The sequence below is a fragment of the Diabrotica undecimpunctata genome, chromosome 7 (assembly GCF_040954645.1).
Source record: "Diabrotica undecimpunctata isolate CICGRU chromosome 7, icDiaUnde3, whole genome shotgun sequence".
In the NCBI taxonomy this organism is placed as follows: Eukaryota; Metazoa; Arthropoda; class Insecta; order Coleoptera; family Chrysomelidae; genus Diabrotica; species Diabrotica undecimpunctata.
Genome location: NC_092809.1, coordinates 26263273 through 26282977, shown reverse-complemented (window position 1 = coordinate 26282977; position 19705 = coordinate 26263273). Strand labels below are relative to the sequence as shown.

Here is a 19705-nt window from a genome sequence, read left to right as displayed (position 1 = left end):
GGGCATCACCCTACTTAACGTGGCATATAAAGTATTGATTAGGAACTACCAGTGCGGTTTCCGACCCAATAAATCAACAACGGATCAAATTTTCACAGTCAGGCAGATTCTTGAGAAAACGCTTGAGTTCGGAGTCGTCACCCACCACATATTTGTGGATTTCAAAGCCGCATACGAGTCAGTCAACAGACAAAAAATTCTACAGGCTATGGTGGAATTTCAAATGCCGCTTCATCTTGTTGAACTAACGGAACTTACACTCACAGGCGTAGAGAGTGTAGTCAGAATCCAAAACGACTTTTCAAGACCCTTCCATTGTAAAAATGAACTGAGACAGGGAGATGGACTGTCGTGTCTCTTATTTAACCTTGCACTAGAAAAAATAATTCGAGAGTGCCATATTAATACGAATGGCACCATCTTTAATAAATCTGTACAAGTGGTCAAATATGCAGATAACATAGACATTATTGCTAGGTCCACAGAATCTCTGATCGAAGCATTTCGATCACTAAGGGCGTCTGCACTTAGAATGGGATTAAAAATAAACGCACAGAAAACCAAGTATATGTATTGTACTAGATCAGACAACCAGATACCTAGACTATTAATTGATGATCTGGAACTGGAAGGTGTGGACACCTTCGTCTACCTGGGCTCGCTGCTGACCAAAGACAACAATGTCAGCGAAGAAATTAAAAGAAGAATAGTGCTTGCCAATTAGTGCTATTATGGCTTGAGAAAACAGATAGCCCCAAAACTACCCAGAAAAATTAAAGTTACCATATATAAAACACTAATAAGGCCAGTGTTAACATACAAGTCAGAAACGTGGTCACTTACACAGAACGACCAAGAATTGCGTAAACGTTTCGAGAGAAAAATACTAAGGAAAATATATGGAGGAATCGAAGAACAGGGTTTGTGGCGTAGGCACTACAACTTTGAGTTATACAGAAGTTTTCGGGAACCTGACGTTGTAAAATGTATTAAATTAGCACGCCTTCGATGGATAGGACATGTAATTAGGCGAGATGAAGATGCAACTATTAAAAAAAATTTCGACAAACTTAGGTATCAAGATAACATAGAGGATGATCTAAAATCCATCGGAATTAAAGCATGGAAAAGAGTTGCCAGAGACAGAAGCGAATGGAAGATTGTTCTGAAGAAGGCTTTGGCTCATAACGAGCTGTAATGCTACTGATGATGATGGTGACATGTATACCTAGACACTGATGATGGAATATAGATTCCGAAAACGTTCTGTCTTTATGACATAGCACGATTGGGTTTTTTAATTATATACTTACCTTTTATAAAGGATTTTAATAAAAAAATTTTTTACTTAAATACTATTTCTCATAAAAAATATTGGGTCACTGGAAAAAAAATCTCTGCTACTAAAATGACAAAAGAATAATAAAAATGAATATTATTTAAACTTATTTTATCAAAGTTTCAAAAGTTGTTAAACGTCATCAACAATGCCCGGGCATTTTTAAAAATATGATAGTGAACGGAAGCAATATTAAATTCCTAATTTGTACGTTTATAATATTTGATGGCATTGAAACATGGACTCTAAACCATGCCATATACCTAGTATAAGAAACTAGAACTTTGGAATTATATACCTATAGGATAGTAATTATCAAATATTTCTTGGAATACCAGAAAAACGAGATACCGTCGAGAAGAAAAAAATGTAATGTGACGAAAAAAATATTTCGGGCTTTGAAATATTCCAAGTAATAATCGAAATCCAAGTTGAAGATAAGATCATGTTCTATTCATGTTAATCACTATTTCAAGAAAGGGTAGATATATAGATCATTTAATTATAAATTTTTAATATTCCAGTAAATATAGACATCTAAAGAATATGATGCCTTATAAAACTTACTAGAAAATTATTAATTTAAAATGCAAATTAAATATGTTGATGTTTTTCATTATTATTAGATACAATGGATGTGCCTAGTTATGTTTAAATTAGTGAATATAAATACTATTAATACATTCAAATTTGTTATCCAAGTTAAGAAAAATTGAACGAGTAAAAAAATTTTTAAATCATTTATTAAAATTTATAGTAATATGATTCTTATGACTTTTCTTCGTGAAAATTTCATACTAAATAATCATTTATATATACACTGATAAGATAAGGTAAAAACTGAATAATTATATTATAAAATACTTACAATTTTGACAGTTCAGGATGCTGCTTTGCAGTATTTTCCCTATTCCGTTCCAAAATATTTTCATCTCCACACCCTAAAGACCAAATACACAAAAAAACGACCACAATAAAGTTTTTGTGAAAAAACATGCTTAAAAAAATTTACATTCAAAATTAAAAACTCTGTTTAGGCATAGAGAAAATGTTCACATGGCAAACCTCGTTTACTTCTGGTTGAAAATAAGTAGGGAAAATCTATATTTCGGCGACAGCCACGCAAGCGTCTCTCCTTTGAGTTTTCCCTACTGACTGCAAATTATGCCTAAAAGTGTTGGTTTAGTGAATACTAACCCGACTTAATACCGGTATTGGTTTTTCGGTTCATTTTTGTCCTTTCTAATTTGGATACTTTTTGTTAATTAACATGAGCTTGCATAGTTTATTTATGATAGGGTTTCGTATACTTTCCATACATGCGATCATTGATTATTTTAAATTGTATTAACCTAATTTCTGAAACCTAGTTATTGTAATTGCATAAGTATTTTAATAATATGCAATAGACTTTTTGTTCAGTTAATTCTACAAAAAAAAAACAATAAAAACTACTTTTTTTAAATTCACACAAAAATATACAGTGGTGTTAAAAAGTCCTGCATCACCTTACCAAATACATGAAAATAGAAGTTTAAGGCATTGACATTAAATATTTTTTAACCATTTAGGTACTATCTACATCAAACAAACACTTAAAAGCAATATTATAAAATGGAAACACAGCAAAAATTTTGATTAATAAAAAAAATGTAAAAAGATAAATCAAACGATTTCTACCTAGCGAAACCGAATTCAAATTTTTACCAGTGTGTTTCCTAAAACTTGCGAAACAAACAGCTGGATAAATTACTCGGCAAGGGAATCTAAAATTGCATTCCACATGCCGTTCATCCTGGTTAAAATTCGTAGTGAATTCAGTTTCTAGTTCTCCAAACGAAGTAAGTAATAAAACATAATGACGGTATTAGATTTTTGTTTCGATACAGGGCAGCGACAGCCGCTTATACGTATTTCGACCTCTTTAGGTCTCCTCGGAACGGTATAGCCACTGCTCTCCTCAGAAATACGTATAAGCGGCTGTCGCTGCCCTGTATCGAAACAAAAATCTCCTCATTATGTTACCGTCAAAATACCGTCATTATGTTATGAAAAAAAATGTAGTTCGGAAAATTTTTTATTCAATATTACACAAATTAGGCTATTTACATCAAGATAATGTTTTACATCACATTGAAGTAATTTAAACTAATTTTAATATTTAATTAGCCAGCCCTTGTTTTTAATAACTACACTCAGGTGCAAAAAATCGATCCATTATTTATTTCTTATTTATTTGAAGTTGTATAATTTTAGAGGTTTTAAATTACGTATGTAAATTTAGGTGTACCCTCGTATACGAGAAATAAAATATTATTTTTAATATTGCTTTTTATATTTCTTAAAACAAATTGGTATTTCACGTTTTTGTCAAAAAGGGTCTGAAGCAAGTAGATATTTTTTATTGAATGTTGTTTTTAATTCAACAACCATACTAGTGTAGTGATTTTATTTTTATTTAATTATCCTTCCTAAATGTCTCTAACTCCGACAGATGCTGCAAGGGCGGTGACTTTAGTTCAAGATGGTCGTAGCCAATATTATGCAGCTGAAATGTTAGGTGTTAGTCGATCTTCGGTTCAAAGAGCAGTTCGGCGTTTTATTGACACCGGTAACTTCACAAGAAGACCAGGATCAGGTCGTAGAAGGGTAGCATCCGAAAGAGATGATCGATTTCTGTTCTCATCATGTTTAAGAAATCGGCATCTAACTTCAGTTGAACTGGCAAATCGTCTGAGCGAAGTGAGAAATGTGAATGTAAGCAGATGGACAGTTCGTCCATGGACAGAAGGTAATTTATTATCCAGAAGGCCAGCCCTATCTCCAATACTATCCATAGAACATCGCAGAGCTCGCCTTGCTTTTGCAACAGAACATGAAAACTGGAGTGATGCAGATTGGAGCAATGTATTGTTCTCAGATGAGTTCAGATTTTGTCTAAGGTCACCAGATGGCCGGGAAAGGGTTTGAAGAAGACACGGAGAGCGATATTTTCAATGTAATATTGCGGAAAGAATAAGTTATCGGGGGGGGGGCTCCGTTATGGTTTGGGCTGGTATCACTTCAGAAGCCCATACTGATTTAGTTATTGTAGATAGAGGTTCTATGACTGCTGCAAGATACATAACAAATATTTTAGATAAGCATGTGGTACCTTTTGCTCCTTTCATTGAACCTAATTTTATTTTTATAGACGACAACGCGCGTCCTCACCGTGCTAGAATCGTCGAATATATAGAGGAGGTGGGAATTGTCCGTATGAACTGGCCAGCTTGCAGTCCCGATCTCAATCCCATAGAACATCTATGGGATATGATAAGAAGATGTCTTCGAGCAGGAGTACCCCGTCCAAACAACTTGGCTGAACTTACAGCGGCTCTTCAAGAAATATGGGACCAATTGGATCAATTTGATATCCAGAGGTAAATTACCTCAATGCCTAGACGTGTACAGGCTATTATAAGGGCCCGAGGGGGAAACACTAGATATTGATTTATTATCAATGTTTTTCTTAATTTCAGAAAGTTTTGAATATTCTTGTATTTTTGAGTTTTGGCATATGTCTCTATAAATAAATGATTTTTTTGGATAATCTGTAAAAATTATTTTACAGATTATCCAAACATTACATAACATATACGTTTACATATATACCTGATTTAAAACTAATATCTTCAAACGTTTTCTTTTTTCAGCAAGTAATACCCATAGATCGATTTTTTTAGAGTTCACATCTTTTGGGCATGGAATTAATTAATTTTTGCAGTTCCTCCATGGAAATACAGTGATGCCAAACGTGGATTAGAGATTCGATTAATTTCGTTTTAATTGTGGGCTTGCTTTTGGAAATGATGTTCGATATCCTTTGCCACAAATTCTCGATGGGATTGAGGTCCGTGGATTGCGCTGGCCAGTCCATCCTATCAATTTCATTACTCTCCATCCAAGCTTTAACCAGTTTTGCTCTATGCAAGGAGCATTATCATCCTGAAAAATAAATTTTTCTTCTCCAAATAGGTCTTTTCCACTACGTAGCATCTTATTCTGTAGTACCTTAACCGTCAACTGGCGTGGTGAATATTTTGTGCGTAAACGGCGTTCTGACGTCCCTGGGACAGCGTATGTACTAACAATTAAAAACATGCATTATTGAAGAAGCAAAGCTAATTTTTCATTTTTAGTATATTATGTTAAATATAATTAACCATTGTATACAAAAATTTTTCAAGACAAAAAATTATTTTGAAAATTTCTGTAAAAATATATTTTCTGAAAATGTTGCCATAAAAAAACACGAGCAGACATAACTTGAAATCAATCATTAATAATAAGAAAAATTAATCGAAACTCATACATATACAAAATGTTGAATGACAAATGAACATAAAAATGCTACTTCTAAAAAAAACAACTAAATAAACTAAAAAACGTGCACACGTAATTTACGGGTCATTTTGCACTTCGCTTTCCGCCCAATCTAGGCAACATTTTTTAGAACACTCAAACAAATAGGTCTTTTGCAAGAAAAACACAGATATGCAGTTTCCCTCTTCTTTTTTGGTGAACATATGGAGCAAGTTTTTCGATTTTCTCGTGTTAGTTTGTAGGATGAACCAGCATTAGTTTCATCATATGGCACATTTTTCTCCCCTAGGATACGACCGATTGACATTTGAAGTTCACGTGGTAGTCTTATATTATGAAACCGTTCTCTCATATATGGTTCAATCAACTGTTTAGCAACAATCTTCATGAATTACATCCTAGTAAGAATGTCTCTATCACGGTGTGATTGATGTATAATAAATAAATATGTTGTACTCATCTCAAGAATTCGGAAAAAGATTGCCATTGTCCAACGACGGGTTCGGCGACTTGAAGAATAAACACTACATTTTTGATCCATTGAATCAACGCCACTTTTAGTGTTGTTATAAAATACATTTATTTCATCTTTCTCACTAGACGGATCTGTTTCTATCGCATGATGAGCGGAAGAAAGAAATAAAACTGCCTTGTTTTTCTTCGGCACTTGTGAAGTGAAAGAATTGTATAATCTTTAGTAAATCCATAAAGTGAAGAACTCACGTTTCTATTACGTGAGGTTAAAAATGCATTAGGAACTTCTCTTTTATTTTTTTTTGTTCCCACAAGAGTGAGACCGTTAGTTCTAAGAGTTTGTGCTAGTTCCATTGATGTATACTCTATACCAATTATCTGTAGTAACGTTACAGTTACTGCCAAATATTGTATCTAATAACAGCTTGGGTAGGTATACCAATTTTTTTTTCTGCTTCAGAGAGTCCAATACTATCACTACCCTTACACAATATAGATATGTGTTATAAATATAACACGTTCTTGCGTCGGCAAGACATTGCAATTTTAATCCATATTTAGCCGGTTTTGATGGCATATACATTTTCAAGCGGCAATTGCTACGAAATGCTATTAACATTTCATCAACAGTTGTATTAGACCCTAAAGAAAATGAGGTTTGTGAGATTTGATTTAATTTTTCAAGTAATTCCGTTATTCCAGCACCTGGGTGAGTCTTTTTCCGTTCTTGTCGATCAACTGGATCATTGAATCTCAAACAGTTGATAAGAGCGGAAAATCTTTTTGCAGACAAAGAATGTCTAAAAATATCTCGTTCTATTCCGTCTGTTGCAAACAAGGAGGCTATATCCTCATAGTTTGATTTAAACACAGCTGTATAAATCAGTAAACCTAGAAAGCAATTTATTTCTTCAACGGTGACATTGCGGATTTATGTTCTTGAGGGATTTGAATACTTAGATCTGACATTTTCAAGTTTTGTATTTGTCCACTTAATAAGCTCTTGTGTCATATCTGCTGTAAATATAGATTTCTAGGCAACAATAGGCTCTACTTTAATGGTTAATAATTAATAGGTTAATTTATTTGGTAGCATTCATCATCCCAGAGACAACGTGTAGGCAACCAACTCCTAGAGCGGACATGCAACCCCATAATATCATACCGGAGGTTCGATGTTTAATTGTAGGAAGAACACATTTTGGAGAAAATTCTTCACCAGGAAATCTTCTGACGTAGGAATTTCCAGCATAATTATTAATATTGAAACTGGATTCATCACTAAACAGTACACTCTGCCACTGCTCTGCTATCCAGATTCGATGTTCCTTGGCCCATTTCAAACGGTGCAATCTTTGCTTTTCTGAAAGCAGTGGTTTCTTCCGTGCCTTACATCCTCTAAGTCCAAAACTAAGCAGTCTTTTTCTTACAGTGGAAGTGCACACGCTTACACCTGTAGATTTAGACCACAGCTTAGTCAATTGGGTGGAATTAAGGCTTCTGTCTGCCAGACTTGTTCTTCTTAATGTCATTAAGATTCAATTTATTAGTACTTTAACGACTTAATAATCACGTCATAATTTTCTCGGATTATGGGAAATCCCTTTAATCAGATTATTTTAATCTTTTCTGTAGAATTTTGAGCTAGTAATTAAAAAAACATTAGTAAGTATACCGATAATGCTAATTACCTAAAGTTAAAATAAACTAACTGACAACTGTTAATGGAATTTGTAGTTTTCCTGTAAATATTAAAACAAAATTAGTGGTTTGTATATTTACAAAATATTTATTTAGGGAGATTTACACTTTACTTAGCTTACTACAACTTAGCTTGTTAAACAAAACGTTTCTAACAATATTTTATATTTATTGTACAATTTACACATTATATAAATATGGAAACACCAAAAAACTTATTCACAAAAAAACTTAGATCTAGAAAAACACAGTTTTAACCTTCTTGACAGTGACCTGTAGCCGGAGCAGATATCGGTTCACACCATAAGCCCACAGTAGTCACATTATAAACCAAATTTGAGCTCTTTAAAAAACTCACACAAAGTACAATTGATATTAAGAAATTAAGGGAACCACAAACAAAGGAAAAAACTGTAAAAACTGTTACTGAAAATCTACGTAATGCCCAAGAACTGAATAAAAGTCGCTATACCATTGATAACAAATTGGAGAATATAAAACAAGCAGTAATTAAAACAGCAAGTAAAAACTTGAAACCAAAGAAAAGGAGACATAAAGACTGGATGACTGGGGAGATACTACTATTAATGAATAAAAAAAATCATTCAAAACAAAAAACCCAAGTAAATATAATGAAACTGATCGATTAATTAAAAAAAAATAAAAGAAGTTTAAAAGGGAATGTTACATGAGCAGTGCCAAGAACTAGGAGAATTTGAGCAAAAATATGACTTTTATAACATGCATAAAAGAATTAAAACCAGAAAATGCAGAGGTGGACATAATATTTATCACAACTTTTCGAAGACAGATAAAAACAAAAGAACCAAAAGAATTTAAAAATGATACTGGACCTGACATTATACAAGAAAGAATAAATCAAATATCCAATAAAACAAGCTAAAAGTGGTAGATTTCATGGGCCTGATGAAGTTCCAAGCGAATTACTTAAAATTGTGGATATTGAATTTATTGACCTTCTTTTGGATCTATTTGATCTAAACGAGCCGTTGTGCTCTTCGTCGTAATGAGTCATGTCTTGAAATGGTTTTTAAAATTAATTCACAATAATAAGACAATTAATTCACATTGGTCAGGCCATGGAGTTGGGGTGTCTCCATTGTAAAAATGACGCGCACCCTATCCTCCATGCTATAGCATGCTGGCTACGAGCCATACAGTCTGTAGTCAACACCCCGAGGTATGAGCGGAAACACAAGGTGCATAAATACTCATACGCTTATGAAACGCACCTGGCGCATCATAAGGGCCTTCACAAATTACTCTTTTTCAACTTGTCTTGAGTAATATGTCTTTAATCTTTCCTATCAGGCTCTCTTGGCTAACTCTTGTTTCTTCCGACCCAGAATGGCTATTAGGTTTCCGAGGGTAGACGGGTCACTATATTTCCTTCTACCTCATATTCTTCAGTGTGGCGAGATATTCAGTATGACGAGTCATTCACCGACCGATTGCCGGTATAAGCAATGCCCCACTTACTGACCAACGGCTTCGGGCGGATGAGTTGGTAAGTGGTAGGGCACTCTTTTGTCCTGAGGTTGTGAAATCGGCCTCGAAGGCGGATGAACCAAAGATTTGATCAACGGCATAAGGATGGGGAAGCACAAGTAGGGCAAACACTGCATTAAAGATCCACAGCGATACGCCCTAGTCACTCAATCATGGCAATGCTCAATAATAAAATAAATTCAGGAGTAAGTCCTACAATCGGGTCTCCGGGGAGGACAGTTTTGAGTTTACCAAAAGATAATAAATTGAAGTGCAGAAAGAATATCAAGATCTGCACATGGAATGTCAAAACTTTACACAAAGGAGGAAAAATCCACAATGCAATACAGGAGATGAAGAGAATGCATATTGAAATCATGGGAATAGCAGAAATTAGATGGCCAGATTCTGGAGAAATACAAATAGAAGATCACAAGGTATATTACTCGGGAAAAAGTGATGGATCACATGAATATGGAATCGGAATAATCGTATGACCCAAGGTTGCCAAATGCGTTACTAACTTTACACCAATATCAGAGAGAGTGATGTTACTACAAGTAGAAGCCAACCCTGTTAATATAAACATCATCCAAGTCTATGCTGCCACTGTAGACAAAGGGGAGGAAGAAGCGATTGAGTTCTATTAGAACATCAACAGTATTATCCAGAAAATTCCTCGACAGGAAGTTTTCATCATTATGTACGATTTTAATGCCAAGATTGGAGCTGGAGATAAGACACAGTACATTGGAGCACATGGACTTGGAGTCAAAAACGAGAGAGGAGACCTCCTAGAAAAATTCGCAGAAGACTCAGAACTAGTTGTCACCAACACATTCTTCCAATTACCACCACGCAAGCTGTACACGTGGAAATACCCTCAAGACAGACCCGGGAGAATTATTAGAAATCAAATAGACTACATTTTAGTAATTAAAAAATTCCGAAACAGCTTTACATCTGTCAAGACTTATCCTGGAGCAGACTTAGAGACAGACCACGTTCCACTGGTGGGAATATTTCGAGTAAAACTCAAAACAGTACAGAAAAGGAAAGCACAATCATACGACCTACGTATGCTGAAAGATCTTGATACGAGGATGAGAGTCCAAGCCACGTTAAACGTGCAAGTGGCTGCAATTAGAGACGAATCGAACGAAGAACAAACGATCAAACATATTACAGAAATAGTGCAAAATGTAAAGGATAAACACTTAAAGACAGATAGATTAATGAAGAAAAAATCATGGATGACAGATGAGATCCTGAAGCTAATGGACGAGAGAAGAGAAGCCAAAAATGACTCAGACAAATACAAAACCATAAATATATTAATAAGAACGAAAATCAGAGAAGCGAAAGAAAATGAAGCCTGAAAAAGATGCGAAGAAATTGAGACTCTACAGTCAAAGTACGATAGTCACAATGTACATAGGAAAGTTAAAGAACTCACGGGGGGACTAAGACGAAGGCAGAAAGAAAATATAACTGATTCTGACGGAAACATCATCTTGGACAAACAGAGTAAAATAAGAACATGCTAAATCCTTTAAAACATACCATCCGAATATATTCGTGTTTTTAGAGGCTATCAATCAATATCAAAATGAGATCTACATTAGAATTCAAAGTATTCATAAATATAACAGACCTAATAACAAAACTAGCTCGTAAGAAATTTGTGAAAAGTAAAATAGAAAATTTTAATGAAAAAACTATTACTATGCTGGAATATGATAAATATAGATCCCATTATTTTGATTTTTAAGAAGTTTATTATTATTTGCTATTTATATTGTAAGTTGTAAATGAAATTCAGTAATCTAAGATAATAAATTTTACAGTAAGACAACTTTTTTTTAATCATGGGATTGATCCCCGCGGAGCTCGACTCCTGGACGAAAGTGTATGTGCAAAAATATTTGACTTGGACGAAATTGTTATTTCTTCAGGTAAAAATTTAAGGTAAAACTGAACTCATTACGATATTCCGGACGAAAGTGTATCTGCTCGTCTGATCTAATGGATAAATTTGGATAGGATGAGCGTGATAACGATCTACTTTTCTTTAATATAAAAAAAATTCCTTTATAAAAGGTATATTAATTAATATAATAAAATAAATAATTAATACACCTTTTATAAAGAAATTTTTTTAAATAAATTCTTTTTGAGACACATACCACTTGTGGATTTGTTTAATATGTTAACGGCAGCTTCAGTCGAAGAAAATTTTAAATGATCGAGGCTTATCGTTGATTTTACCTAAACGGGTGCCGGTGCTAATGAATTTACGTATTTCAGAGTCTCCGTTGCACGTTTCATATCAGCAGAAGCGTCTCATTCAGAATTCCAATTATAATAACGTTTTTTCAAGCTTTTTTCTTTCCAAAGTTTCTGCTTGAAATTCTTCAAATGAGAATTACGTTTTGGAGTGATTTTCCAAGGAAGCCACTCTTTGCTGCAGTTTTTTATCATCTCTCAAGTGCCTCAATCACATTTACACAGCTGGCAATAGTTGCTGCGTGAGAAGACAATGTTGTAAGTAAGTCTTCGATTTGTGTTACACGTAGTCAGGGACGCCGAGAGGAAGCATTAATTGGCGAAGTGTACAGTTATCATTGGCTCGATAGGTATTCTGCAGGCAAATTTCACAAGACCACTTTGTGTTTGTCAGAGAATTACCAGCAACCGTGACCAGTGGATGGGAGCACTTTCTGTGAGAAATACAGGATCACATTGAACAGTAAATATGAGTATCCAACTCATGAATGGTTTTGTGACAGTAGTGACATTGAGGATTGGTTTCGGAGATGATATTATCAGTCATTAACACTCGTTTCAATTTCAAAAAGTTTTTTCAAATATTACGAGTTTTTACACTAATTACTGGTACTTTTACTCATCAGCATAAACACAATTAACTCGTTTCAAATATTTGAAGATAGTAATATATGTTCGAACTATAAAGACACACGTCTGAACACTACGATGTGACGGCGACTACTCGTGTATTTAATTGCGAATTAAATACTATAGAAATGGTGTGGAATAAAGTTCATAAGCATAGCGATAATTATGCAGCTAGCTACCCATAATACCACTTTTAAAAACGAAAAGGTGCCCCAGTTGATCGACGACGGTTTCGCACACGTAACAAAGAAAAATTGGGGCAATTATGTTACTCATATCGTTGAGAAAACGGAAACCAAGATGTGGACCGTGGACAACCTGCAAGATGGCGCAGACCAATACACGCAAACACATGGGATAGTAGCGAAAGTAAATCCGACATCTCGGATATAGAGGGCGACATTAGTATAATCGGATATCTTTGAATAATCTCGACTATTCTATAATCAATGAAATGCATTTATCAATCCAATCAGAGTTCGAGCTTTTCGGTCATTGGACTGGATGGACAGAAATGAAGTATTTTGCATTGGAAAGCTTTTCGATAGCTTATGAAAAGTTGGAATATTAATGTGCAAACCGCTTCGCTTTAAGTCAAACTTTTTTAAGTCTTCTTCTTTAAGTGCCGTCTCCCGATCGGAGGTTGGATATCATCATCACTGTCTTTACTCTATCTACTGCTGCTCTGAAGAGTTCTATAGAACTGCATTTAAACCAGTCCCTTAAATTCTTCAACCATGACACTCTCCTTCTTCCTATAATCCTTCCTCCTCTTATCTTTCCCTGTATTATCAGCCTTAGCAGTTTATATCGCTGTCCCCTCATTACGTGTCCCAGATATTGTAACTTTCTTATTTTTATTGTGTTTATAATTTTATAAATACTTCCGTGTTAGTTTTCTTCTGTGTCCATGCTATTCTAAGCATCCTCATGTAACCCCACATTTCAAAGGACTGTAACTTATTTATGTGTTCTTGCTTTAATGTCCAGCTTTCAAGTCCATATTGCAGTATCGAAAACACGTAGCATCTCAGTGCTCTTACTCTCAGTTCAAATCTAAGGTCTTTGTTGCAGAGAATTGTTTTCATTTTTACAAACGCATTTCTTGCTATTTCTATCCTTGCTCTTTCGGTTGTTTGATCATTATTGTCTCAAATCCAGGTTCCTAGGTATTTGTATTTATCAACCCCTTTCTATCGGTACATTTCCCAAATGTATGTTTGTTGGTATATTTGTTATTATCATGTATTTGGTCTTTGTTATATTCATTTTTAGTCAATATTTTTTACAGAAACTGTTTGTTTTGTTTAGCAGTAATTGAAGTTGTTCAGCAGAGGTTGTCATAATCACGGTGTCATCTGCATATCCTATGTTGTTAATAGATCTTCCGTTAATTATTATTCCTTCTCTTTGAGATAGTAATGTTTCTTCAAAAATGGAGACATAATATATTCCTGCCTAACTCCTTTTCTGATTTCAATTTCTAAACTGGGTTCGTTATTTATTACGATTTGTGCTCTTTGATTCCAGTAGAAGTTTGTTATTATTCGTAAGTCCCTATGGTCTATGTATTTTGTCTTTAGAATTTGGACTAATTTTTCAAGTCTACTTTGTCAAATGCTTTTTCAAAATCAACGTAACAAACATGCACATCAACATTCATATCCATGCATCTTTGAGCTAACACATTAAAAGCAAATAACACTTCTCTGGCCTAGTCCGGTTCTGAACCCAAACTGACTATCATCTATTCCTTCTTCCAGTTTTTTATTTATACGACCATGTATTATTTTCAGGAATAATTTGAGAATGTGACTTATTCGTGATATTGTTCTGTATTCACTGCAATATTTAGCATTTATATTTTTAGGGATAGCACAAAAGGTGGAGAGTAATCATTGTTGCCGTGTATGTCCTGTTTTGTATTTGGATGTCACAACTGTCCAAAAGGTAAAAATGGCCCCACTTTACAAAGGTCAGTAACTAAAAAAACAATTGAACTTGGATATGATACACGAAATCTATTACCTATCAAAATTTTATCAACCATTGTTTTTCCATAATGCATGATGCAGTTCCCGCCCTGAGTAGCTATACAAAAATGTAATGTAAAATATATCTTAGTTTAATAAAGTATAAAATTTTAAAATAAAACTCTCGCTAAAAACTCGTCTTTTTATTAAAATTCATGGTTATTTGACTATTTGAAGACAATTATTTAGGTAGTTTTATTCATATTAATATATAAAAGTTACTTTTACTGATACTAGAGCCCCGCCGTAAGATGTTTGTACAGTTCTACATGTGGCCACTAATGTACTGCAAAAAAAGCGAACGCAATAATACGTTCATCGAATACTCAACAGACTTATCAAGAAAATCGAATTATCTTAAATTATTTAGTTTGCAATAACACAATAGTATCTTGTATTTAATCATTGTCATCAGGTGAATCTTTTAGACTTAAACAGCTATTGCAATCTACAATGTTAATGAATTTTTGTTTAAGAAAGAATTCTGATGTCCACATCTATAAAAGATTTTAGGACTGTTCATTTCTTAAAACAGTTTAGTCAGTTAATTGGGAGTGAGCCTGGACATTTTATATTCCAATAGAGATAAAACAGTTTTCTTATCTTTTAATAAATCTGAATATGTAGGTAGGGATATCATTCCGATATTTTATCGTCGATCTGAGTGTCCACAAGTTCATCCGTGTTTAAGGCACCTTAAATTCGTTTCGTGGGCCACATAATGCTACTATCATACGCCATGCATAGCCCAGAGGTCATAAAAATTCGGAAAATAAAACAAGAAACAAATTTTATTTCATTTTAATGTACAAATATAAAAGATTAATGTAATACTTAACTTTGTTTACTTAGTTAACTATTAAGGTTAATATAATAGTTCAAAAAGTTAACAACTCAGCTCTTTAACAGAACTCAAGTAATAAGGAGGACAATAAAAATCTTTGGTAATAGCTAAAATTCAAACAGTAAACTTAAACAACCATTTTAATTATTTGTCATACCTTATTACTTTTGATATAAACTTATTTATATGATCATTATATAAATATTATCATCCCTAAATCAATACTTAAAATAGTATCACTAAAAAACAAAATGGCAAGTAAATAGCAGTATAAGGCACGGGGATACTTTCTGCAGACGTATCCAGGTAAAGTCCGTTAATGTCTATGATTGAGATAAGTTTACGAAATGGTTCTACGTGTCTCCCATAGTTTAAATAAAAAAATCAACGAAATAAATCTGTTTTGTAATGGTTGCCAAGAAAACTTGGCGGGAATAAACAGTGTACTGTTCAAAAACGATCTTTGATTAATTGTAGTTACTAAGACGATCTCATAAGCTCTCGGTCTAGCTTAAAAAAGCCAACACTACTTGTATAATTTTTCTCCTTAACGTATTAGTAGACGCCATGTGAAACTGTAAGTCATTCCAAAATGTAGCCGTTAGAAGTTGCGGTGTGAAGGTGTTAAAAATGTAAAAAATAGATTGTGGTGCAGTGATAAAAGCCTTCGTATAAGGTTTATCACCCAGCGAAATTGACCCAAAGCTTGTAAATGTGTATAGCAACTCTTCACCTTCAATTTTCACCGTAAAGAAATGGGCCGTCGAGTTTAAGCGTGGACATGAAAGTGTTTAAAATCACTCACGTGAAGGGCGTCCAAAAAATGCAAAAACACCATCGATAAAGTGTAAGTTATGGTTTTGAAAGCTCGGCATATAAACATGCAAGAAATTGCTAATGTTCAAATTATTTCAAAGGAACGTGTAGGCCACATCTTTTACCAAGTATTCAATATGACAAAGATTTGCATAAGATGGGTGCCATCACTGGGGATCACGTATAACACTTACAAACACGCCAGCCTGACGTATTTTAAAACAAACAAAAGTGAATTTTGCGTCAAACCATTAAAATAGATATAACATTGACTTACTGCTACATACTCGAAACTAAGCTGATAGAAGCTGATCTTTAAGCTTCAAAGAATGTGGAAACGATTCCGATTTTTTTGATTATAAATGAATTTTGGTGATTGACTATATTAAAAAGGGTAAACTAAACTGGAGACTACTACTCTCAACTTCTAATAAAACTGGAAGCATTCGTGAAAACAGACCCGGCTAAGAGAAGAAATAATCCTTTTCCGTGGATCAATTAAGTGGCTAACGAAACTGTTATTGCAGTTAAAAAATTATGGGGTTAAGGAAAATGCTGTAACATCCACCCTATTCCCCATACTTGGCTCTCTCGGACTTATCATCAAAATTTATAATTATTCAACACCATCAATTATCAAAAGACCTTACTCGCGGGTCAACGTTTTTTTTTTTCAATTAAGTCATGCCTGTAAATGAGCACGTTACATCACTTTAGGGCAACATTACAGAGAAGCGATAACGGTATTGGAACACTGTTGGATAAATGTATTGATCTAAGATGAGTGTATCTATAGACCTAGTCTAGGTAGAAAACCCTCAACCATCACTGTTTATGGTCGAGTTACATTGTTGAATTTCGGAAGCGAAATAAAGGAATAGTAAACGTAAAAACCAACAGAACTTTGGTGGAGAATATCAAAACTGGAAAGAGAATGATTGAACGTGAAGGTGCCGATCGGCACGTTACGATTATTGCGCAAGATTTTGGGATATATTTATGAACATGACTAAAACATGCTAGGAAGAAGATAAATTCAAGGAATTCAATTTAGTAAAACAATAAAAAAACTGAGACTAAGACTTATTCAAATACCGAGATTAATGTTTAACAGTTTTTATGATTCTGTTAAATTTGCTACATTACAAAAAACTATATTACTTCATTTATTTAAATCGATCTGTTTCGATAGTTTTAATAAACTAAAATTAATCAAATCGTTAATCAATTGTGTAAATTATTAACATATTTCAAAAAAAAAACTTCATCTTTATCAATATTTTGTTGTGCTTTCTCACAATCAGATTTATAATAGTAATACTTAATTGCACATGTTTACTCATGTATCTATTTCTAACGATATAAATAATGAAAGATAAAAAACTAACAAAAACAACCAACTTTTGGAGAACTAACAACTATGCCGTCAATTTTTATATTTCCTCTTCAGTTTCTTCCATATGCAAAAAATCAAAATACTCCAGTTCATTAGCAACTGTTGGACCAGCTTGGATTATAGAAGATATTTCTCCTTTTCCGTGGGATGCAGCAATATGATGCTGGAGCACTTGATTTTGTGTATACGCTTCAAATCTACAATCACTGCATTTAAATGGTGTAGATGCCCAGTGGAACATTGCGTGTTGGTGTTCGTCTTCAGATTTGTACCTAAAAATTATAATAAATTATATGAACTCTCCAAAGCAATATAGTATACACCTGAACCATAAATTGATAAATTTTTACATAACTGAACCAAGGCAGTTATTCATAGTTGATGTGATGTAATGATTCAAAACGGTGTATGGGACCTATTTTGTAAAATAACTTTAAATGAGATCGTACGGCAAGTAGTACATTAACTGGGAAACTTGTTGTAATTTCTGTTTAACAACATTTATACAATTATTAGTTCCGATTCAAAAACCTTAAATTATTCATTTCAATAATTACCATTTGGACAAATTGGGGTTAAATGCCCAATTTGTTGATTAAATAGAATGGTCCCAATGACCTTTGTGGACTGTAATTATTCACCAACGCTTTTGTTCAATCACACCCCATAAAGAGGTGGTAAAAAGTTTATCTAATCCTTTAAGTACAGGTTTAATTATCCCAAACAACAAACATACACAATTAAAACTATTAAACTAAAAAAGAGGACATCTCTACTAAATTTAGGAATATTACTAATTTAGATAGGGGAGAGGTGGGATAGTTGATCCCGGTGGAATACTTGATCCCCATTTAAATTTGGCGCCCAATGATATTCTATTACGGTTCTGTTGACTCACTTGGGTAAAGGCCATACTGTTTACTTTGTTTTGACAAATGGCTGCTACTTCAGAACACGCTTGACATTTTAATCAAGATTATTCTATTTTGTGACATTGAAAGTTTATTCTGCGCGTTCGAGGTAAGTTATAACAACTTTAATTCGTTTAGTTTATAATTATACTGCCCAAATAGGTAAAACATTTGTACTTTTATCCACTAAATACTAAAACATTGATATTTAAATTGTAACTGTTTTAACCTTAAACTTGCATTTGTTAGAAAAGTGTCATTGCAGGGATAGTTGATCCTATTAAATGGGGGATACTTGATCCCAGGATCAAGTATCCCACTTTGTGTTTCTTTTAATCTCTTGTTTAATGTAATTATTTTTAACATGTTTATTTTTTCAGATGCCACGTAAGTACCTACTCAACTAAAACAGGAGCAACGAAAAGAGTTGCTGATGCAGAAAATCTTAAAGCGGCTGTAAATGCGGTAAAAAATGGAGGAAGCTACAAAGCATCCGCTAGGCAGTTCGGAATAAATGTCATCACATTGAAGAGGTTGTGCAGAAAAAACATGATATCTCTCCCAGGCTACAAGGTGCGCCAGGTTTTTTCACTTGACCAGGAAAAAGAACTTGATATGTTTTCGAAAGACATGTCCAAGATGTATTACGGTCTTACTGTGGTGCAATTGCGAAAATTGGCATACTCCTATGCTGCAACAAATAGGATGTAATATCCCCCTGCCTGGAATAAAACAAAGTAAGCTGGCCGCGACTGGTACCGATGTTTTCTTGATAGAAACCCTACGCTGTCATTAAGGACACCAGAAGACATCAGAAGCTTGGCACGAAGCTCAGCTTTTAATCGTCACACAGTTGGTACATTCTTTAATCAATTAACAAATGTTTATACACGGTACCAGTTTCCTCCTGAACGTATATGGAATATTGACGAAACTGGTCTCACTATAGTACACAAACCTGCTAAAATAATTGCTATGAAAGGGTCAAAGCAGGTGGGCAAAATTACAACTGCAGAACGAGGCGAACTGGTTATCGTGTGTGCTGGCATCAATTCTGCAGGGGGTCACATGCCTCCTTACATGATATTTCCCAGAAAAAAAACTGACAGGACAGGGTTCTAAGCCATGCACCTCCTGACAGCAATGCAACAACATATCCCAGTGGATGGATGACTTGCTCTGGTTTTCTGAAGTTTTTGGAACACTTTGTTACACATTTTAACATAAACAGAACCACAGTTTTTCTATTAATGAAAAATGGAGGGAACAAGAAACTCTCGAAAGAAAGCGAGGGACCAAAACTATACTAAATTTAGCTATGTAAAAATAAAATTAATATTTTGTAATATCTCCATCACCCCCCACATATTCTCGATTGAGTTTAAATCTGGACTGTAGCTG

General features: G+C 34.1%; 2 protein-coding genes across 8 annotated transcripts in view; both read right to left on the bottom strand.

Annotated features, from left to right (window-relative positions):
• stj (voltage-dependent calcium channel subunit straightjacket) overlaps window positions 1–2532 on the bottom strand; it is a 105553-nt gene extending 103021 nt beyond the window's left edge. For 2 of the 3 annotated variants that reach the window (XM_072536930.1, XM_072536932.1), the window contains exon 1: window positions 2208–2531. In XM_072536930.1, coding sequence (XP_072393031.1) covers window positions 2208–2335 — 128 coding nt within the window. In that variant the 5' untranslated portion in view covers window positions 2336–2531. Of the gene's footprint in view, window positions 1–2207 lie in introns of all 3 variants that reach the window. The other variant, XM_072536931.1, reaches the window with a different exon arrangement.
• A 12597-nt stretch (window positions 2533–15129) lies between these two features.
• The window catches only part of LOC140445103 (uncharacterized), a 67617-nt gene continuing 63041 nt past the window's right edge, over window positions 15130–19705 (bottom strand). For all 5 annotated transcript variants that reach the window (XM_072536926.1, XM_072536925.1, XM_072536927.1 and 2 more), the window contains one exon: window positions 15130–17665. In XM_072536926.1, coding sequence (XP_072393027.1) covers window positions 17431–17665 — 235 coding nt within the window. In that variant the 3' untranslated portion in view covers window positions 15130–17430. The remainder of the gene's footprint in view (window positions 17666–19705) is intronic.